General features: G+C 40.4%; 1 protein-coding gene across 1 annotated transcript in view; it reads left to right on the top strand.

The window, feature by feature from the left end:
- Positions 1 to 1,579: 1,579 nt before the first annotated feature.
- Positions 1,580 to 23,879, top strand: part of smoc1 (SPARC related modular calcium binding 1) — a gene marked incomplete at both ends in the record, with an annotated part of 36,434 nt that continues 14,134 nt past the window's right edge. Inside the window, 6 exons of the mRNA XM_080850145.1 lie at positions 1,580 to 1,675; positions 13,827 to 13,992; positions 14,130 to 14,210; positions 20,324 to 20,436; positions 20,523 to 20,622; positions 22,386 to 22,433. Of these exons, the coding sequence (XP_080706271.1) occupies positions 1,580 to 1,675; positions 13,827 to 13,992; positions 14,130 to 14,210; positions 20,324 to 20,436; positions 20,523 to 20,622; positions 22,386 to 22,433 (604 nt within the window). The remainder of the gene's footprint in view (positions 1,676 to 13,826; positions 13,993 to 14,129; positions 14,211 to 20,323; positions 20,437 to 20,522; positions 20,623 to 22,385; positions 22,434 to 23,879) is intronic.

The raw sequence follows: 23,879 nt of genomic DNA, 5'->3' as shown, positions 1-23,879 counted from the left end.
GAACTGTCATAGCCAACAATTAAATAATATCCAAAGGGACACAAGCAAGAGGGTGGGGGGTCGGTATGGCAATGGTCTAACATTGAACAAAAACTGAACATCCCCTCTCAGCTTTTTAAAATACTGGCAACGTGAGCAAGAAATATTTGACACTTGCAGTTTTCAGTAACAGCAGGAGATCCGATGACATATACAATGGTTGAAAAGTGTGTAAAATAAAATATGTTAGAGGTTGAGATTAATGTAGACAGTAGCTACAGCCTAAAACAAGAGAACAAGTAAGCCGGCTGGTGTCGTGGGGTCAAAGGGTACAGATGACCCCAAGCCGAAGGGGTCCATGATTAAAGGGGGGGGGGGGGGGGGGGGGGGGGGGGGGGGGGGGGGGGGGGGTGGTGTTGGAGAGGACAGCTGTTTAGACATACGTAAATGGTACATGCGCTGTGTGCATTGCTGTGCACAAATCGACAGTCAGCTATCTTTGCGTTGGGTGTGCATTCAGCAGTCAGTCCCTTGGGGCTAGGGGGGCTTGGAGTTCATCTTGTTCCTGGGCCCAAGGCACACACACAGCGGGCCTGCAAGAGAGTGATTCAAATATCACATTTCCCAGATAAATAGAAATCTCTGTGTATCAGTTATAGTAATCTGCACTTACTAAATACAAAGATTTTGGGTAAACATCATTTTGGGTCAGTGTCAGTTATAAGAGTTGTACTGGTACATAATTCTTTACTTTCTTCAAAGTAATTGTAGAGTTAAGAATACAGGTCATAATTTTGTTTAATGAGAGTTGAGAGACAAAGTCTAAGGAATACACAATATGACCTCTTCAGGGTTGTTGCGGTTAACTTGAACGGTTTAGATGGCCCGCATGATCATCTGCTATAACTTAAGGCACATATATTGAGTCCTGTTCATTCTTTATGGAAGCATACATGACATGCAAATCCAATGGTAAAATGTGTTCTCTAAAGAAATAAATCTTCCTCATGCTGATAGATGAATAGGTTATTAAACAATGTTAGATTTTGCCATTTTAAGCAGTTCTATTGCTTAATTATTGATTTTCATCAGGTAATACAGCAATGTTAAGTAAACACATGTTAATGACAGAAGGGCTTCCATTCACTCCCTAGTTACTATTAGTTAGCCACAATAACGTTTGTGGCGTAGATATTTCATAGAGCAGTTTTGACGTTTTCCCCCTTGTGAGCCTGCCATTGGCCACTCCTGCTGTCAGACGCCTTTAATTCACCCACCTCCACGGCTTTTAAAATGTGTTCAAATGGAAGCCGAGCTATTCAACCTGTGGCTGTCTTCGGGTTCTGTAGGCAGCAACGCGATAGTGGATACAACATTGACACTATGTTCACCGTGAATTGAAAAAAAGTCAGGCCTTTTATTTGGCATTTTGTGAATATACTTAATTAAAATTCATATGTAATTAAGGAGAAACTGGATTGCAACGGGACTTTTGTCATTAGGAAATATTGGAACCAGAAATAATTAACAACTTTTGAGGAGAGGCAATCAAACTGAGCACGCCTTATATTCACCGTTGAGTGTTAATTCTGAAGATAACATGTTTTCAAAAAACATTATCCTTTTACTTCCTCTTACGTTGGTGCTGATGAGCCTTCCGCAGCGGATCTCCGCTCAGAAATCGACTGGTCCAAGGGTAAGTCTTTCCCTTCTCTCTCTGACATCTCATGCACCTCACGAGACTTACGCATTTGTTTCCTCTCATGACACCATCCTTAAAGTTAGTGTACTCAGGCTTTGAAGTTGTTTAGAGACACACTACAGGCTGTTAAAATGATGTGCCTTGTGTATCGCGTAGGCTACATTTCATATGTGACATCTCAGTTATTACACTCTTGGTCGTTGTATTTTAAAACTGTATTTATCTACGCCGGCAACATCTTCACTGAAGCTGTCAGTAACGCAAGGTACGCTAAGAGTTGCTCTTTGACCGTCAGGTGCATATACTTTTTACTTAACTGAAGGTAAGCAACACAGCAGATTTAACGTGTTGGTGCATTGTAACCTATTTCCTTTGCTGGTTTATTAGACACAGCTGGGCTCTGTAGAACGTTATCTCAAGGTTTTCTCTAAATAAGTGTTCTCCATTATGTGGAAGAAGTCAAATGAATCCGTTGCCTAAACAAACTCTTATTTTTACGTTGAACTAACTTTTATCATAAAGGCAAATGGCTTTTGAATATGCTTTCAGCTGAACTAGACCTGACGTCTGTGGATGAATAAACCCTGGCGTCTTAGGGAAATGAATGAGATAAGTTGTCCTTCTTCAAGAGAGCATGTCAGAGAATCTGTCATTGGCTTTTTTTCATAGAGCTCTTTTCTGTTTCACTCCCCCCCCCCACCTACCCCCCATGTTGAAATAAAAAGGAGACCCCCTGCTTTACCAGAGCAGTTTGATTAGTTTTTAACAAAGACAACTTTGTCTTTTCTGTGTGTCCCCCTTCAGAATTGGTCTGAATGCAGGCTGAGTTGAATTTGTTATCCCCAGGATAAGTGAGTCTGAAACTGTGGCTTTTGTTCCTTAACCAAACGTCATGGTGTCCCTGCAGGGCTGCCCTCACTAGAAGAAGTGGATGTCAGTGTCTGTGGTGGTGATGAGCTTTCACTTCATCTTTTTCGTCTGTTTCTAAGACGAGTTGCTTTATTTCAGTTGTCTTTTTTAAATTCTTGTTTTGATTTTATGAAAATGGCAAAATTACCATTTTCCACTCGCAGAAACATTCTTAGTAGGCTACCTGACAGAAAATTGGCCACAAATATGATTTGGCTAAACATCTCCTTCAGTAAATGTCAATGATGCTGGGAGAGAGGGGAATACAGTAATTATGCGACCAAGACAGGGAGAGAGAGAGTCAGAGGGAGAGAGTGAGAGAGAAAGTGGGAGAGAAAGAGAGAGAGAGAGGGAGAGAAAGCACTGAAACCACAGCAGGACTGTCATATTTGTGGTCTTGAGGGGGTGGATGATTCAGTATAAGATGAATCACTGATGCTCACACATTAAACCTATTATAAGTAAACACACCATGTGTGTATGTGAAAAAGCTGTTAGGCCGGCAATGCCAATCCATGTTTTAGTTTTTGTGAATGTATATCTATTTTACAAATCCTGTCTGTTAGTACCCCCAGTAATTGTGTGTGTAAGTGTGTTTGTGTGTGTGTGTGTTTGTGTGTGTGTGTGTGTGTGTGTGTGTGTGTGTGTGTGTGTGTGTGTGTGTGTGTGTGTGTGTGTGTGTGTGTGTGTGAGTGAGAGAGAGAGAGAGTGTGTGTGTGTGTGTGTGTGTGTGTGTGTGTGTGTGTGTGTGTTAGAGAAAGAGAGAGAGAAAGAGTGTGAGTGTGTGTGTGTGTGTTAGTGTGTGCGTGTGTGTGTGTTTGTGTGTGTGTGTTTGTGTGTGTGTGTGTGTGTGTGTGTGTGTGTGTGTGTGTGTGTGTGTGTGTGTGTGTGTGTGTTTGTGTGTGTGTGTGAAAGAGAGAGAGAGAAACAGAAAAAATAAGTTAGTGTATGTGCACATGTCTGACAAATCGGATTTGGGTGCCATAATTCCTGTCATGGAAACCCTAATTTTCTCTTTACGTAGTTCACACCAATTTTCTCTTGCCAGGAACTAATGGATAGAGTCCTTAGTCAATATGACCACATGCACATGGCAGACTCTGGCCTCTCCAGGGGATGAAATATGCTTGCATAGGCTACTGCTGAACCGTTTGAAATGAAATCAGAGGCAACAATATCCCTCAGCAGCATTGCACCTGCTATCACTGTTTAAGATAAGATCAGAGTTACATTTATTAAATTCCAGTAACAAGAAGGGAAAAAGAAGAAGTGTCCTCCCCTCTGGAATTTGCTGGAGAAATATTCCAGAAAATCCCAGCTCTCTGACGAAGTATTGCTAATTTGAAAAATAGCCTTCTATTGAATAAAATCTCAGATGTACAGTTTGCCCTCCCTGTTTAATCAGACTTAATCTATCTTCCATCATAACGTAATATATGCTTTCATAATTATTTAGGCATGACAGGCGTAATAGTAAAAGAGGAAGGTTTTGTATTTTCAGCGGTGCTGAAGCTATTTAGATAATACCTGTTTCTGACATTTAATTAAATATATTTTTTCCATTTCTCAGCAAAATTTTGAATTGAATTTGTTCAGTATTAAACATAGCAACACTGTTAAGGCTGTGAAGATGAAATAAGACAGTGAGCCAGACAGTAGCCATAGCATTTCCTTTGTGCTAGAACAACCTTTGCTCTTCTTACTGAACTGAGCACATGTGAACTAACCCATTTATTGACTTATTTTCACAACTATACAAACATAACCCTTATCACGGTGCCCGACAGGGGAAAGGGCCAACTATGAAAGTTACTCATCATATAATATAAAAAAGTTCTGTGATCTGAATTTTTTTATACAAATACCTCAGTAGTATCTCAGAGGAAACCTCTCAGTGTTTGCTTGATTTCAGCTGAACTGACAGTCAGACATCCCACTTCATCTGTCTCTGAACTCTGGGCCATTGATAGTCAACATTGCTGTGTAAGTGGTGTAAGAATGACAGCAAAGACACAGTATGTCCTGCACTGATAGGAGGCAATGTCCTTGGTCTGAAAATATGACGGCTTCCTCCTCATCTCAGAAGATAAATCGTGGATGTGCTTCCCTAACCTTGTTACCCACAATGAGTCATCTGCTATGTTGTAGCTATCCAGCTGTAAAATGAATAACACTAAACTACTTCACACAGCCAAGATAAAGACATCTGAAAAACCCATCACACTGCTCATGTCGCATGTCTAGAGAGATGCATGCAAATATGTGTTCGACACTTCCATATTTCAACGTTAAAGTCTGTGCTGAATTTATGCATCTGTTGATTAGTCTACTAGAGAAAAAAATGCATCTGTTGCACTGCACGATTTAACAGGGATGCCCCTTACTGTGTTGTGGCAACAAACAATAATGCAACTTATAGACATAGTAAGTGAAGACATTTAGAGTTCAATTGAATGCCATGTTTGAGATGTATAAATGAGATGCTTAAAGTGAGAATCATTACTATTCACTAATTAGGAATATAAGGTGTAAACACATACTAAATGCTATGAGAATCTAGGGAAAGGCACTGTGAGCTCTGCAGTAGTGCAGTGTTTAAGACACCATTCTCATTAGTGTATTGTTACATGACCATTAGGAGGAAAGGGGGAAAAAAAACATCAGATGAAATGTAGGGAATGCTTTAATATTTCCTGTCCTTTGAAGTTGTGCTTTGCTGGCGTGTGAAAGCTTTTAACATGACAAAGCATTGGGAAATCCATGTGTAGGGACTCTAAAGACTGAGAAGGGAGTGCTGCACTTCCTTATTTAATTATTTATTGTTCCAGACATTACTTAAACTTTGTGAGGTTTGTGTGTAGCATACCTCTATGTAACAACTAAACAATAATAATCTCATAAGTTGAGTAACACAGATATTAAATTGAATATTATCAACATTCTGTGTATAGCTTTCTGGGCCTGTAAGGCAGCCTTTTGTGATATGTAGTTATTAATGAATTCTTTATTTTCTAAAACGAAAGCAGTCATTTTATAATTACAAATACTGTATATTTGTATGGGCATGAGGCCTTACAGGGGTGGAAACTTACTGTTTAACCTCTGAACCCTTCCTACTTAATCATTTTCATTCATTGAGTTTCTGTAGAGTGTGTATGATGGTGGCTGTCCTGCAGAGGTGAACTCCAGCACAGCTGGGCTGAGAGGGCTGAGGGGTTGAACAAGCACAAGATGAGATCAGATCAGATGCACGGCTTATGGCAAAGCTGGTTGAGGGTATCACAGCAACCTCATAAAGCCATGTAAAACAGCAAACATGAGCATGCATGCCAAGACTGCCATCTTGCAGCTTCACATCTGAGCCTCTCCCCTCTGGCTTTTTTATTAGCCCAGGCCTAGATCACACCCTAGGTGCAGGTGTGAGTGATCTGTGTGTGTGTGTGTGTGTTTACTCAGATGTGCTGTATGAAAGTGGTGTTCTCCGTATGAGTCATTACATAGGGTGTGTATCATCATGTTTGTATATGTGCTTATAAGCGTACATATGTATTGTGATGTGAGAAGTGCTTAATGTGTGGATTCTCATGTGTGTCTAAGCATTCCTACCGTATACGGACTTAATTTGCAACTTGGCGGTTAGAGCTTAGTCCCTCAGAGAGTCGGAGTGTAAAGAGAGGGAGTTCTGCATGTGTGGGCTGTGCAGAGCCTTGAGCGGGGTGTACTGTAGGACAGCTGGGATTTGGATAAGGGAGAGTTGTTTTACCAAGGGAATGTGTGCCGGGTCAGAAGGAAAGCATTTGAGTGGAGAGAGATAGCGCTGTGTATCAGCATCCAGTGATATCGCACATTCTACCAGAATGACAGACTAGCAGACTACTAGGGTTTTCATTAAAATGTGATAAAAGAAGTACACCCATCTTGTGTTAAACCACAGTGACAATGTTTCTCTTCAATACACACAACCTTTCCTGTTTAAGACAAGCTTTTCAAATAAAAGTACAAAGTAACAATGAACCGAGAGCAAGTGTCCACATTTAACGAACATTAAGCCCTTAAATCTGACACTTGTATTCATCTTCAAGGCACATTATTGTGGGAAGGAAATTGTTAGTTTGAGGTTCACTGCCAGTGAAGTGTTTCCAGAGTTTTAAATTAACTAGTACCCTGAACTAGACCACGTGAGTACAGCTTCTTCCATCCTCACAAAACAGATATTTATTAGTATGTAAAGGGAGTATGGTAGGCCTTGCCATTGTAAAAAGAAATAATGGATTAGTATGGTTCAGTGAACAAACAACGCACACGCACATACAGACACAGACACACACACACACACACACACACACACACACACGCACGCACGCGTACATTAGCATGCAAACATCACATAAAATGGCACACACATATACAAATGTCTGCATCAGCACACATACACACTCCCTTGCCCAAGTACTCTCTTGTACATATGCAACATTCTTGGAGCATGCAGGACATACAATATGAATCCACATTCCACAGGCCACAAGTTCCTGTGGCCGCAGCAATGGCCAATCAAAGTGGCTGCCATTTTGATGTGATGGTTGCACAGTTGAAACAGATGTATTTCACGGTTCATTTTAGTTTCTTTTAATCAGTGTAACTAAGTGCAGCCGAGAGCACTGGTATGGGGCCACTGTCATTTGCAAGGGCACAGCTTTTCTGTCCTGTACTGCAGATGCATGATAATCATGGTTCGCGAATATTACTTATATTTATTCACAGGACTGCTTTAGTTCTGGCGTGCCATACTTAACCCTGTCTTTTAGCTCTTTCTTTATTTTTCTTTCTGTATTTCCAATTATTTTTTCTCTGCCTCTCTCTGAATGGCTGGCATTGTAGTGGCAGTAGAAAAAACATACAATATTTGAAGTACAATGCTTGCCCTTTGTAGTTTACATTAAACATTACAAGCTCTGCAATGCTTTTTATGACTCTGCATGGCACTTCTTTCTACTGAGTCCCATGATATCTACCTGGCAGCTTGGAGGATGGGAAAATGGGTTCTGTGCCTTTGACAAACCGAGGTGACTGTTCCCTAGCCAGGATGGGGCATTAAAGACAAACCAGGAATGTCGATAATAAGATTTCCGTTCTCCACGGAAATGTTAGGAAGTTTTTTCTTCATTAATCCAGGAAAAGATTATGAAAAACTATGAAGGGGATTCTTTTCTTCTTCACCCTGAGATCTAGCATTCTACAACTAACTTCACTTCACTACGCCTCAGGTTGATGGTAGCAGTACCAATGCAGCATCACGGGTTCTGTGTCTTTAGCTCTTGGGGAACCTGATCTTTCACACCTTCTGTGTAACGTTCTGCATAGCCTGCATTCTTATTTTAGATGGGTGTTTAGGCATATAACATACAACTTTAATTACATTTTTTTTTTTTAAATGAACCCAATTATGTTTAACTGAGAAGAAGGGGGCTCAGCTTATCCAAGCATTCCTATTTCTGTCCTCCCGCTTTTTATGACAGAGTTCAGTAAAGAGTGTTAATTGAAACAGTGAGAGGGCCGGTATTTATGTTATAGATTTCCTTAAAGCAGAATGTTTATCGATGAACCAAAGTAATTACATAGGCCTGTTAAAACTACATACTGTATACAATTAGAGCTGGAATTGAGAAACTCTCTTAAGTGTCCATGAGGAGAAAACGTGTTTCTTCTTGGCTCTCCTCTGCAGCATTTAATTGTTTTCTCCTTTTTCCCTTGTGGTGAAATCATGCCATGGCTGATTAGGGAGGACATTTTCCTTCCCGCTCACAAGGTTTGCCAGTGACCTCTTTCATGTCAGGGTTGAATCAAAAAAGCGGTTTGTGTTGCTGTTATTGTTTGTTTCCTGTTGTGGACATAGGTAATGACTCCCTCACACGTTAGGACACTGCTGGCACCTGCTTCCCATGGTGAGGTGTTTGTCAAGAACACAGCGTACTCTCTCACCCCTTGGATGTTACTAGGCAAACTTAAAAGAATACATGCTGTATGTAAATCAATCAATGTGTGCAACAGAAGCTATAATGCACATTCATACAACACCTGAGGCTATGATATAGAGCAGGTAGGGCTTCACTGCATCATGCTCATATAGTTCATCCAATCACTTCTGTTACATTATTTTGAGAGTTTTGCATATTGTATGATATCTTTGTGTAAGGTCATGGAAACATTTTTTCCTGTAGTTGTTATGATCAAAGTGACCTTTCATTCTTTTGTGTTTGCCCGTATTTAATTGGCTGTTTTTATTCCATTTGCTCTCCAATAGTAAGCTGGAACTTATGTTAGGCAAAATCACCCATGCAGGCTCTTGAAAGCCAGTACTAAAACCATAATAAATGACTATATCATGGATGACCAGGCTATAAAGGATTTCACCTACTGTGAATTGTACCTCCTTTGAAGAAAGCGATTCAGAGAAACAAACCTGGTTTAACGTGTTTCAAATCAATTGGAAAGCTCACTTTTACTGTTTTCAAAGAACTATTACCCAGTCGACACCTGTGATGTGGTTTTGGAAGCTTTCAAAAAGATGAATACCTTTAAATAATATTTATTTATTTTTAAACGCCCCTTGAGACAATTTGCCCCATTGTGCAGCATTTTAAGACAGACATAAAAACTATTTGTTTTAGAGTGTTCAGTCTCATATGAGTCATTGTTGAACTAAATTGGGACGAAATGTCAACAAAACTCCCTTACAGTGATTATTAAAAAAAGGTTGTTTCTATGGTAATTGTTTCACAATTGGGTTGAATAACACACAGCTAATTAGTTTTGGTCAGCAGGAGAGTATCTGGCTACACGGTTCCTTCCTACAATTCCTATTCTGAAAAGAAAACTGTATTATCTATGGTTGAACTTTTGCAAATCTTTTTGGATTTGAGGTACACTTTTCATATTCAGCCAGAGCTCTCCTGCAGTCTAGAGCAGTGTGTTTGCAGAAATAGAGTTCATGCAATATTTCTCAGACCTTCTCGATCCATGTTTAATGAGGGAGATGAGCAGAGAGAAAAAAAGGATTTGATGGTTCTGTGATAAAAACCAGTACCACATGTGGCAGCCTGAAACGTTTTGGTTTTGGTGGTTGTTTTGGAGCTCGGCTGAATTTCAAGCTACACTATCTGCAGGCAATGCACTCTGCAGACTCATCTACAGCTAATGAAAAGACTGCAGACTTCAACCTGCACAATTTTAATATTATTTGGCCTTTTAATACCCTCATTTGTCAATGCTCATGATCATCCAGGGTCAGGTCTTTCCCCCTTGTTTAGGTGGCTGTTTTGGGCCATGCTGATTCCAAATGATCGGTCTCTGGGGTATCTCATAACATCTTGTCACTGCTGATTAGTGTCCCTATGGTCTCTCCCTTCGGCTAGCCACACCATGTTACCTCCAGCCCTGAGGGAATGGTGCTGAATAGGCATCAGGCTTTCACACTAGATAATCAGCACTTAATTAGCCCAAAGGGATCAGTGCCCATAGCTGTAAAACTATTATGGCTATGACGGCTTCTCACACACACACATTCCTTTTCGAATCACCTTGTCCTCCTCTCCTGCTGTTATGCCTTTGCAATCTTCACCTCTTGGTCCAGACAGACAAAAGCAGACAGTGTTGTTGGTCTTGAGGAGCCTTTAGAGCATTTTAAATCACCTTTAAAAAGCTTGCTTTGGATACTGTTTTCATTGCCTTGTTTAGACCATGCTTCTTTTGCCAGAGCAGTTTGGCCTGCCCCAAACTACTTTCTCAGTTTGCTTTCATGCTATTTTATAGAGAGGTTATTTCCTCTGCCAAAACAAGGAGGATGATATAAAATAAAAAATAAAAACTATCTGCAGCTTTTCACCAATTCCTTTTTTTAGTGGGTCTGTTTTCAGTAGTCACTTTTACCTACTTATTTCTGTCCATTTGTCACCACCATCCACATGCACTGATCAAATCACTTCTCTAAATAAGCACAGGCTAACCATGACAAGAAATTTCACACATATTGTCTATTCAAACAGTATATAGAGTGAGTATGATGACAAGAACTTTTAGACATGAGTGAAATTATTATAATACTATAACAATATTTTAGGTATAATTGTGATTATTATTATTATTATTATTCACTATTAGATTTCCGTCAAAAATAGCTCATTGTATTTATGGAGAAAGCAGTCTTTCTAGGAAGAGGACAAATATCCTGGAAGGCTTTTGAAACGCAGATCATATTTCTATCAAATGGAACTGATCTCATGCAAGAAACCTCAAGGCCAGTTTCATCATTCACACAGGGAGTAAATCAGAGACAATGAGGAGGATTGGGTGTTTTGTTGGACAAATGTTAAAGTGACATATCTTTCAAAATCATTTATGCCTTCACTTGTTTTTTACTGTTCAATCTGAGCCAAAGACCTCAATCAATAATGTGGTCATTACTCATTATGTGAGCTGATCTACAAGCAATGTTTGGCCTGCTCCACAAGAATGTGCTGTGTGAAAAGAGGTTATAAAAAAAATACACTCTTTTTGATACTCTTTTTGTGTGTGAGTGTGTGTTACAATTGAAACTGACAGCTTGGGCTTGTGTGTTTGCTGAGGATATCAACACCGGCAGATATTCGAGTGTCAATGAACCAACATAGGCTCTTTTGACTGTGGTGAAAGAATGTAATTAAAGCCATACAGCATGGTGATTTCATAGCCTATGAATAGGATTACTTAGAATTCAAGGGAAAAACACAGCTGCTATCAGATTGTTGATGATGTGAAAAGGGAATATAATTCAAATGATAAAAGTGTAATGTCCTCCCTAATCATCTTGTGTTCTTTTGGTGTTGTACATTGGCAGATGGCTACATTGTGCAGCATGCGTACCCTATAACCAGTCGAAGCAGAAACTCCCAAGTCCACCAGCATGATGTGCTGTCCTCTGAGATTTTGCTCTGAAGATGTTCTGGCAGATTCTTTAGGAGGTGGATGTTTTCATTCTTCTTTCCATATTGTCATCCATCTAACCTGCAGAAAGGTAGATGCTTGTGTCATCTGCGTTGTGTATCACTCAAAGAATATCTGCTGTCACTTCTGGGAGTCACAGAATCAAAGTGACGAGCATATGCTTCATGTGAAAGCAAAGAAAAATGCAGGCCCTCTGCTGTAGAGGAATGAGTAAAATCTCTCTGATTCTTTTTCTTCTTTAATTTTTAGTTTTCATTAATTGATTTAAAGTCAGTGGCCTCCTTTTGCGTCTCCTCTGGAGCCTCCTCTCTCTCTTCTCATGGCCATTGTGTCTTTCTGTGGGTAAGTGCTCACTCAGGCGATATGAATTGGTCATTGTTCGCACGTTGATTAAATAACTTAAGGTAGCAACACCCAGTGTGTTCGTGGGAAGTGCATTGAGTTCTGTAGTGCTGACACATGATGTGATTTCCTGGGTCATTCAGCAGCGCTCCAGAGCATTAGTGACATCATCGCTCTGGCACATAGCTGCACCACAAGGTGTTCGGCTGGGCTAATTAATTGCAGTGCCTTTTGCTTTCAGACCTCTTACTCACTAAAGTAACTCTGTTGTGCTCAGCAATGTGTGTGTACGTGTGTGCGTTTGTTGGAGCTGCCTGCTTAAAGAATGGTCAGGTCTGTACTGCTGATAGGAGTTGGCTCAGGGAGGATGGAAATTGTGCCCTGTGCTTCTGGCTGACACCTCGTCTCTTTTTCCAGGCCCCCCTTCCCTCTGTAGAGTTCCAAATGTATGGCACCTACCTTCTCTCCTGTCTCTCTCAGAGAGGGTCTTTTTGCCATGCTAATGCTGGATAGGCATTCTGGGAAAATGACCCTGATTCGGTTTCACTGCTTCCCCCATGTGTTTGTAGAAAACAAGAGAATCCCCCCGTTCCCCCCTCCTTCTCTCTCCCTCTCTCTCTCTCTCTCTCTCCCTCTCCCTCTCCCTCTCTCTCTCTCTTTCGTGCCTTGCTGAAATCCTGGAGACTTATATGCAATATAGTTGTGAAGCCAGTGATTGGGGGGTTAGAATATGGCTGACGAGAGAGAGAGAGAGAGAGAGAGAGAGAGAGAGAGAGAGAGAGAGAGAGAGAGAGAGAGAGAGAGAGAGAGAGAGAGAGAGAGAGAGAGAGAGAGAGAGAGAGAGAGAGAGAGAGTTCCAAACTATTTCAAATCATTATGCCTGTCAGGGTGAAGCTACTCCAGGGAGAGAAAGTCCAGCTCTAACTCTGAGCTGAGGAGAACGGCCTATTGTGTATTCACTTTGTCTGACAGTTGCTTTGAAGCCCAGCAGGCTTCAAACAAGCAAACTTTATAGCTGCTTCTGGTCTCTAGTGGTCTTTGAAACAAGGACAGAGTTTTCCTCATTCTTAAAGCAATGCGGTAAGCATTTGTTTCTAATCGCAGGAGTGATGGGAACAACCTTGACTTGTCCATTGTGTCTGTTCTATCCTCTGGGCACACGCACACACTCTTAATGTCTGTCGCTTGGCTCTGTTTAGGTGACATGTTAAAACATCCCATTAAACATCATGGGCTGTGCTGAATGTTGACAGTGTACTATGCGGGTGCCTTTTGCGGATGTAAGCCTTTATATTTGTAGAATGTATTTATATATTCCAAAAAATTGCGGTTACTTTGCCTATGTACACCTAAACATATAACATGGGATATAACATTGGCCCTAGGGCACTGTACCCGCTGGCTACCGTTTCACATTCAAACTCCCTTTTAACAGGACGAAACCTTGAGCAGAACCCAGCTTATAAGGGGGTACCCAAGTGCTTGGGGCCAGCCGAGAAGAGAGATAGAAAAGAGGGGGGACATACATGCATCAGGATAAAACATGCATGCGGCATATATACACTACGGAGAAGGGCCAGCATTCAAAGTATTGGATGTGGAACAGCTTAGTGGGTACACATTATGCTCATAAGGTTACTATTATTAGGATAAGCAGAGCTATGAAGCAAAAAAAACTATGTCAATGATTTGTTGTCATTTGTTGATAGTACTGGTAAATACAATGGCACACAATGTGATGTATCATAAGCAAAGGAGAAATGGTGCCGTTTCCTACTGTAAATCTGAGCTTCACTGGTTAACACTCAGTGAATGAAGACTGTAACTGTTTTTTCACCTCGGATTGTCTTTTTACAATTTTTAAAAATCCCTCATGTCATGAGCTCCGTCCTGATGGTGCTTTGCCTCCATACAGTGGCTGATTGGTGACAGGGAGAGCCACTGTGGCATCATCTGCTCCCGAAGTCATGGCAAGCCGGTGTGTGGCTCAGATGGTCAAAGCTACGAAACTGGCTGTGACCTTCAAAGGGCGAAGTGCAAGGACCGCACACTAACACTTGCACATCGTGGCCGCTGCAAAGGTGAGAAGACTGTACTCCAACTCCTGCACACTCTGTTACATGTCAAAGGAAATGTTCAAGTAATAAATGCAAAACGATCATAACAGGAAAAGATCCTAAAGCTTTTGATCTAATTTTTGTATTGATGGTCTTTACAGGTACAAGAAGGACTATGATTCCACCCCCTCTGCTTCCTGTGCCAACACTGGCCACTGAAGGAAAGGAGCTGGAACTGAAAGGTATGACATTGAAACATACATACATACGCAGCATCAACTCTTTAGCACTGTTCCAGGAGGGGGAGGTTATGAATTAATTTAAATGTGTTCACTCAAATTTGACAGAAAAGTGGTATTTCTGTTCCAGAAATCAAGGTCTGAATGAGCGTGCATTAGTTACTTGGGAAAATGTAGCTTTCAAACCAGCCTGAATGTTGGCAGGTTTCGTCCATGGTAAATCTGCAGCTGAAAAGTGCTGAATCATATGCTTTCCTCTTGAGGATCCTGTTCCCACTGAATCTCTAATTTTTGTTTCCAAACATAACAAAGACAATCCGTCCTTCCTATACTATATGCATTGACTTCCTCATTGGGCAGGGCTAAAATGCATTCAAAGGCTCTGATCCCATTCTGGAGCTGAGGGGAATGTTTGGCTTTTATGCATTGTATTTCTTTATATTCAATATATTCTTGTTATGCTGTTTAAAATAGGTATTGGATGAGGTTTAGATTATCATATGAATTTAGAAATGCACTTGTTACACCTGTAACCTCTCATATCTTGTTACACTTGTAACTTCTCATAGCTTTTTTTAATAATTCTGGAACTACTTAAAGTTGATATACGTACATTGTCCCCTGAAATATTACTCAGCTTTCATCAGACCAGTGAGTAATAATATAATGTATGGTTTATGGTGAGATTTTAAATCCTACACAGACAGACAGTCACACACAGATTCTGTGTCAGATAGAATGCAAGGTCACATGTCCCTAGAAATCCACATGTCTCAATGAGTCCAGTGGGTATCAGAGAAGGACACTTACTGTGCGAATCCATACAAGCGATCTGGGCGACGCGATCTGGGCGACCCCATGCATTTCAACGGGAGCCAGCTCCATTGTGACGTAGACCAGCGATCTGAGCGACGCGACTGATGAAAATTCGAACATGCTCAAACGTATGCAAATGAGGAGCGATATTTCACCGGCAGCGGCCAATCAGATTGTCTTCATAGCTCGTCTTCATTCAGAGACATTTCAGAGAAAGTACACGCCCACTCAAAGCGATGGAAGCGATGGAATTTGATTGCGTCGCTGGTATGGATTCCCACCGTAAGGCACGAGAGAAGATGTCTTTCATGTTCCGCCCATGATTACACACTTCCACAGGCTTTGGATGCCAGCCACACAACCTGAAAGATGAATTGGCCTCAAGTCAAGGTTGAAGGATTCTTCCATGTATCTTATCTTTCTCCTTTACTTGTGACACTGTTCCTATACTTTGTATTTATGTTATTATTTTATTATATTATTATATTTTATATATTGTTGTACCCACACAAAATGTTTGAATAACACATACTGTTTGTAAATGGTATAACTTAACTAGACAAACATCATGTATACCTACTGCCTACTGGAGCTATTGCCTATATCGTGTGTGTGTGTTTGTGTAGTAGGCACATTTTTATATGGAAAAAGTAAGTACTTGGTAGTATTAGACTTTTCTCTCTCATCACCTCAACCTTACATGCCACCAAGCTTTTTAAAGAACCATTTGTAATGAGCAACCACCAGATAACTTGGTAACATTTGACTTTAGCGGGTTCTTTATATAGCTACACAATGCCTTCATGAGACTTGTATGAATAATTACAATAACCTTACATAAACATTTATGAATTGGTGTCAGTTGTTGTAAATGCTTAATTCAAATTCTGATGTCTAGTTGTTGAAATCTATTTGAAAGATAGAATACTTATATGTTATATGTTATGACACTTTTGAGTTAAAATGACACAGCATGCTCAGCTTATGACAGTGCATGAAATGCCCTCTATTGTTATTCCTAGGCATTTTCTTCTTCTTCTTCTTATTACAGTGCATGAAATGCCCTGTATTGTTATTTCTAGGCATTTTCTTCTTCTTCTTTTTCTTACCTTTTTCTGCGATTAATTCAGCCCGAACCGTTTAACGTAGAAACTTCATTCAAACGTTGTCGCGTAGGTCTTGTAAAGGACACTTATGCTATGTATTTTTCACTTTTCTAAACTTTATACTTTTTAAGATATTAAATAAAAACGAATCTCTACATTGGGCCATTATGACATCATAATAGGGTCTTTAAACTGGCTTGCACCTGTGCTCCACTGACACCTGCGCCAAATCCAAGGAACCTTTTCTCTGTCCCTCTCAATTTAACTGTAACTAGGAACATTAAGACACCTTCCATTCTCTACCTTTTTCTCTCTCCATCTCTCCATCTTTCTCTCTATCCCTCTCAGTCTACTTTCTCTCACACTCAATCTCTCTTCTTCACTCCATTTTTATCTCCTTTTTTCAATATTTTCACTCTCTTTTTCTCTTTCACTCTTGTTCACTCTTCTTTCCTTCTTCCACTCTTCTTTCCTTCTTTCACTTTTCTTTCCTTTCTTCACTCTCCTTTCTTCTTTCCTTTCTTCTTTCCTTCTTCAACTATGATTTCCTTCTTTCACTCTTCTTTCTTTTCTTCTTCCACTCTTCTTTCCTTTCCTCACTCTTCTTTCTTTTCTTCTTTCCTTCTTTCACTCTTCTTTCCTTCTTCCTCTCTTCTCTCCTTTCTTCACTCTTCTTTCCTTCTTCCACTCTTCTTTCCTTTCTTCTTTCCTTCTTTCACTCTTCTTTCTTTTCTTCTTCCTTTCCTAACTTTTGCATTTCATGCACTGGTATTTCCTTCAGGAAATGCATTTTCTAGTTCTTCTTACCTTTTTCTGCAATTAATTCAGCTCGAACCGCTTAACTTAGAAACTTCGTTCAAACTTTGTCGCGTAGGTCTTGTAAAGGACACTTATGCTATGTATTTTTCACCTTTCTAAACTTTATGCTTTTTAAGATATTAAAGAAAAACGAATCTAAATTTCTCCCATTGACTTACATTGGGCCATTATGACATCATAATAGGGTCTTTAAACTGGCTTGCACCTGTGCTTCACTGACACCTGCGCCAAATCCAAAGAACCTCTTCTCTCTGTCCCTCTCAATTTAACTGTAACTAGTAACATTAAGACACCTTCCATTCTATACTTTTCTTTCTCTCCATCTCTCTCTCTATCCTTCTCAGTCTACTTTCTCTCACACTCAATCTCTCTTCACTCCAATGTATCTCCTTTTATCAATATTTTCACTCTCTCTTTATATCCAGAGCCACTCTTGTTCACTCTTCTTTTCTTCTTCCACTCTTCTTTCCTTTCTTCTTTCCTTCTTCGATTTTTCTTTCCTTCTTCCACTCTTCTTGCCTTTCTTTTTTCCTTCTTCCACTTTTCTTTCCTTTCTTCACTCTTCTTTCCTTCTTTCACTCTTCTTTCCTTTCTTCTTTCATTATTTCACTCGTCTTTCTTTTCTTCTTTCCTTCTTCCACTCTTCTTTCTTTTCTTCTTCCTCTCTTCTCTCCTTTCTTCACTCTTCTTTCTTTTCTTCTTTCCTTCTTTCACTATTCTTTCCTTTCTTCTTTCATTATTTCACTCTTCTTTCTTTTCTTCTTTCACTCTTCTTTCCTTCTTCCTCTCTTCTCTCCTTTCTTCACTCTTCTTTCCTTTCTTCTTTCCTTCTTCCACTCTTCTTTCCTTTCTTATTTCCTTCTTTCACTTTTCTTTTTCCTTTCTTAACTTTTGCATTTCATCCACTGGTATTTCCTTCAGGAAATGAATTTTCTAGTTTCTGGTATGTCAGACTGACATCGTGCTGATGTGGTGTGGACTGCTGTTTTAGGCTAGTTGACAAACAGATGCAAAGTCAACATTGGTATGTAGCACTTAGTGGTAAAGTTAACATGAAATGGTGTATTGGAAGTTATCCAAATACACAGAAATAAACTGTAGAGCTTATACACTGAAAAACAAATTTAGTCCTGAACTTGCATCAGCCCTTTGGGTAACAGGAAATGCTCACATATAGGATGGCACTTACATTTACTTACATACTCACATACAGGATGGCACTTACATTTACTTACATACTCACATACAGGATGGCACTTACATTTACTCACATACAGGATGGCACTTACGTTTACTTACATACTCACATACAGGATGGCACTTACGTTTACTTATCCACATACAGGATGGCACTTACGTTTAGTTACATACTCACATACAGGATGGCACTTACGTTTACTTATCCACATACAGGATGGCACTTACGTTTAGTTACATACTCTCATACAGGATGGCACTTACATTTACTTGCATACTCACATACAGGATGGCACTTACATTTACTCACATACAGGATGGCACTTACATTTACTCACATACAGGATGGCACTTACGTTTACTTACATACTCACATACAGGATGGCACTTACGTTTACTTATCCACATACAGGATGGCACTTACGTTTAGTTACATACTCACATACAGGATGGCACTTACGTTTACTTATCCACATACAGGATGGCACTTACGTTTAGTTACATACTCTCATACAGGATGGCACTTACATTTACTTACATACTCACATACAGGATGGCACTGACGTTTACTTATCCACATACAGGATGGCACTTATGTTTACTTATCCACATACAGGATGGTGCTTACGTTTACTTACCCTCATACAGGATGGCACTTACATTTACTTACATACTCACATACAGGATGGCACTTACATTTACTTACATACAGGAAGGCACTTACGTTTACTTACCCACATACAGGATGTCACTTACATTTACTTCCACACTTACTTTTTGTGTTTTTAGGTTGGATTGTGCTCTCCATAAATGAATAGAAACTGATTCATACTTAGTACTCATCACATCTTTGCTTAATGAACAATTAGAGGCAGACTTCACACATATAAACGGGAAATAAACACCTTGAGATAGAAAGTTACAAAAGAAAGTACATGATTCTTTCCCAGTAGCCTCCAGACCCAGAGTGCAGAGAGAGAACATGGAATAGAAGAGACAAAATGGAGAGAAAGGGAGAATGTTGTGTTGGGGCAGGTGTGTAGAATCCATAGCAAATCAACATCAGAGTTCAAAGTCAGCTCTAATGGTGCACATGTGTCCAGAGTGGAGAGAGGGTCAGTGAGCTTGTTGATGCTGCTTGTCATAGTTTTCAGGTCCCTATGTGTGTGTGTGTGTGTGTGTGTGTGTGTGTGTGTGTGTGTGTGTGTGTGTGTGTGTGTGTGTGTGTGTGTGTGTGTGTGTGCATGTGTGTGTTTCTCTCTGTGTGTGTAATAACACTGTGAAGTACCATCAGTAGTGAGGATAGAATAAATTAATGTTTGCAGACAAGACAAATACACAGTCAATGTTTATGTTCAGAAGTGATGCAGTTAACTTATAGGGTGTGTGCATGTGTCAATGCATGAATCTGTACATACCTGCTAAACAGTGCATGGAGAACACAAATAGTGCAGGGTCCTAGGAACATGTCATTGCATTGTGTTATGACCAATTTCTGTTATGAGAATTGTAAAGTGAGTGTTGGGGCATTAACAGTTAAATGAGGGATTTTTGGTTTAACTTTCTGACATTTCTTTTTCAAGCCATTCACATTTGTTTCTCTCTAGAAACCTGCCTCACATGGCAAAGTAAAGCAGAGTGGGTTAAGAGATCATGAGCCTCAACTGAAGTTTACTGCCATCCCACTCAGACATCAATTCATAATAAATGCATAAAAGGGAGCATCATTTGTCATGAAAGCCAATGGGATTAATGAAAAGACCAAATATGTCTCAAAGGCTTGACTATATACACAGTATAAGATGACCCCTGTTAGGCTTGACTATATACAGTATATAAGATGACCCTGTGTAAGGCTTGACTATATATGTAAGATGACGCTGGTTAGGCTTGACTATATATATAAGACCACCCTGGTTAGGCTTGACTATAGATGACCCTGGTTAGGCTTGACTATATATATATAAAGCGACCCTGGTTAGAACAACATATTTGACTTTTGTTGTGCCAGTCAGCAGCACTAGGTAAACAAGCAGCAAAGCACACATCTATCATTCTTACATAGACATAGAAGAGACAACAGGACCAAGGCAAAGACATGTTTGTTTGTATTGTTATTGTTTTGGATCAGTTTTAGTGCGTTTGTGTTTATGTGACGCATTTGTTTTCTAACTGCAGACTCCAGCCAGTCAAAGTGCCATATGGAACGAATACAGGCCTTGGAGCAAGCAAAAAGACCCCAGGAGTCCATCTTTATTCCAGAGTGCAATGAGGATGGTACCTTTGCCCAGGTCGGACAGCTGTTTCTTCAACAGTATTGGTGATGGTGACCTTTCTGAAGGCTATCTCTCTGTAAACTCTCCTTCCCTGCCTGCAGGTTCAGTGCCACACACTCACAGGCTACTGCTGGTGCGTCACCTCCGATGGCAAACCAGTCAGCGGATCCTCAGTCCACAACCGCACACCTGTGTGCTCAGGTACTGTGTGTGGCTGATCTGGCCTGTCCTCAAGAACATACTTGTTTTTTTTTTTCTCTTACAGGCGTATCCTAGGCTATGGCTCTTTTATACTTTATGTCTCTCTGCTTTGTCAATAATAATAATAATAATAATAATAATAATAATAATGATGATAGTAATAATGTAATTAGAACAGATGATAGAGGCAGAGAGGAGAAGACTGGAGCCCAGTGAAAGTGGATGGGAACACTTTGTGATAATAGCTATAATTTCTTAACTGAAGATAATGCGCTGGGTGCTTGCCAGATTTGGACGGCAGTGTGATTATAGCACATGGTCCTATTTTCATGGTCCTCTTACTTTCTCTCTCCCTCTCTCTCCCTCTCTTTCCCTCTCTCTCGTTGTGTGGTTACATGCCTTCCAGCTTTGACCTGGGCCCTTCCCTCTCTTTGCCCTTCTGTCCCTCTCATGGGGTTTTCCTTCCCAACACATTGAGTCGATCAACAGCAATTTTACAAAGAGTCTCAGAAACATACCTTCGCTAGGTCAGACAGAAATTGCTGCCTATCAGGACTGCTGTAAGCTCAGTAATGAGCATGATAGCTAAAAGCTTTAAGATGCCATGGCTTCTGCCTGCTCTGTCTTTGTCCAGCATAAGGTCCAATACTTTCATTTTAGTTTCTTGCAAAGGTATGTTTCATTCCCAGTGCCCCCATTTGTCCAAAATGTTACGGCCAGTTGGAGCTTAAAGCTGCGGTGGTTGTGGCTTTAATTACACAAAACCAGAAACCTACATATTACATTGTGTATATGCACCAAGGCCTTTGACTCCACTCTTTCAGACCAAGGCATCTGGTGGTAGCTAACATCTGTGCCTTATCTTAAACCCGGTCCATTGGTATTAAACTGCTGAGATAGGAACATCTCAGCCCACAAGTACATTTCCATTTCCTTCCACCTGCTCTCATGAATGAAATCCCCCTGACATAAATGAATCATCTCACATACATTTGCAGGAAACTTCCGTGAATTTATGGGAACTCTTGCTGTGACAAGTGGAAGTTCAGGTAGTACATTTCATTCCAACTGCCTTCGCTTCAAATCTATCCTACCCGTTCCTCTCCCTCCCTCCTCTAAATATGGTTTAAGTGTCTAATCGCATCTTAGCCCTTCAGAGTTTATGCATGCCGACATGAATATGTGCACGTCCGTGGGCCATATTAACATTTGGGGTTGAGTGTGTGAACCTGCTGTTGGGGATGGTCAGTGTCTTCTTCTGTGGATTTGTGTGATGGACTAGAGGGTGACACGGCGGATAGGTCAGGATGATTAACTACCAGGACTGACAACCTCTAATGCAAACCTTGTGCCACATAAAGATGTTTGAGTCAGGCATCTTTCATTCATGAAAGTTTCCCCTTCCTTATTCATTTTCTTTTAAATAAATGGACATGTCGAATGAGTTATTATATATAATATATATATATATTTTTTTTTTTGTTTGTTTTTTGTTCAACAATTTGTCCGGAAATATTGAATTGTAGAACTTTTGACGACTTGGCACCAATTAGCAACACACTGAAAAAGCAGAAGACAAGGGTGTGTGTATGAAATAAGGTATAGCCCCAGGAAATATAAGTGTCCCTGTAAATGATCAATATTCTTAGTGGCACCAAACAAGGCATATGCATGTGGATGCCTACCACAATCAATGAAGAGAGAATGGATATGGGGCTTTTTCTCCCGATGTGGAATATAAAAATCTCTGTTTTATTTCAAAGGGACAGTCACTGATAAGCCTCCAGGACCACCAAGTTCTGGAAGAAAAGGTGAGTTGAGATCCACAACTTCTTCTGTGTGAGTGTGCGCGCACCAGTCTCTTATCTCATGGCAAGATGGCTTCAAATCTATTAAGTAAACTTCCAGTATTTCCTATTTCAGAGGTGTCTAGGTTATGCAGGACAGGATATAATGCAACTTCATTCCAATTGTTTCTAGTCCATTCCGCCACACTTTGTTCATAATAAAAATAGAGCCCTACTTAAGTAGAACATAAGGTAGCGTAAGTAGGTGCTAGGCTTCGTGGGACCATAAACAATGAAAGCATATTCCATTGCCTTTTTACAGTAAGTGTTAAGGGGAAGGGCTCGCTTCAAAGGCTGACTGCTGCTACACGTGTGTGTCTGCTTGGGCTTTGTGACAGCCAGCAGCCCACTCCCCATCATGGTGAAATTTCATACTTTAAATACATACATTAAATGCGTGATTGCTTGGGAGTCGTTAAGGGTTTTCGCTCTGGAAAGTGCTGTTGACATTAACAGGCCTCATGAGCAATGTGTGGGTGTGAGGGGGATGTACTCCCGTCTCTTTCTCTCTCTCTGTGTATGTTTGTGTGTGTGTGTGTGTGTGTGTGTGTGTGTGTGTGTGTGTGTGTGTGTGTGTGTGTGTGTGTGTGTGTGTGTGTGTGTGTGTGTGTGTGTGTGTGTGTGAGTGTCTGTGTGTGTGTGTGTGTGTGTGTGTGTGCATGTGAGTGTGAATGTGTGTGTGTTTGTGCCCATGAAAGGTTATGTGGTTGTGTATGTTCATTTCTTTCTGTGTGCCCCACATCCAGAGGATACAGGAATAATAATGATCCACAGCTTTCCTTTTTTTTACAGACAAACAATCATTTCTGGTAGCTCTGTATATTCGTGGTTGTTTTATCACCTGCATTTAATTGACATACGGTATTTGGTACAGTTCTAATTAAGTAAGTTATTCATATTTGATGTGCTTTGCATCACTATCATCACTGCATTATTCTGGTCCATTTAAATTCCAACCAAGCATTAAGCTGGAGTGACCCAAATCAAAGATGTTGCCCACTTATTGCCATATGATTCTTAATTAGCTATTTTCATTATCATTATCAGTGTCCAGGACATACTAAGCAACATTAAGGGGATATTTGTGCAGGATATAATTCAGTTATTAGGTTCAATAAACAGTCTATCATTAAATGATTATATCTTGTCAGTGCCAAGCAACAGGCATTCCACAGAGCATCAGGTGTATCTCCTTGAAGGAGACTCAGCTGTATACCAAAGCTTCTACATCCCTGCTAAACCACTGAGTACCTTTCAGACACCTAAGCCCTCTCTTTGCCCTCTCTGTCCTTATTCCCTCCCTGATAACCTCACACTCTAAGTCTCTCCTCATAATGATGTTGCACCTGATCAATGGTGCTACCAGCCAAGGTGCTCCTTTCAATTTGGCCTGGCATGTTGCTAGAGGCC

Source organism: Sprattus sprattus (genome assembly GCF_963457725.1).
Source record: "Sprattus sprattus genome assembly, chromosome: 13".
Classification (NCBI taxonomy): Eukaryota; Metazoa; Chordata; class Actinopteri; order Clupeiformes; family Clupeidae; genus Sprattus; species Sprattus sprattus.
Note: the sequence above shows the minus strand (reverse complement) of the source record. Positions and strands in the feature narration are given on the sequence as shown.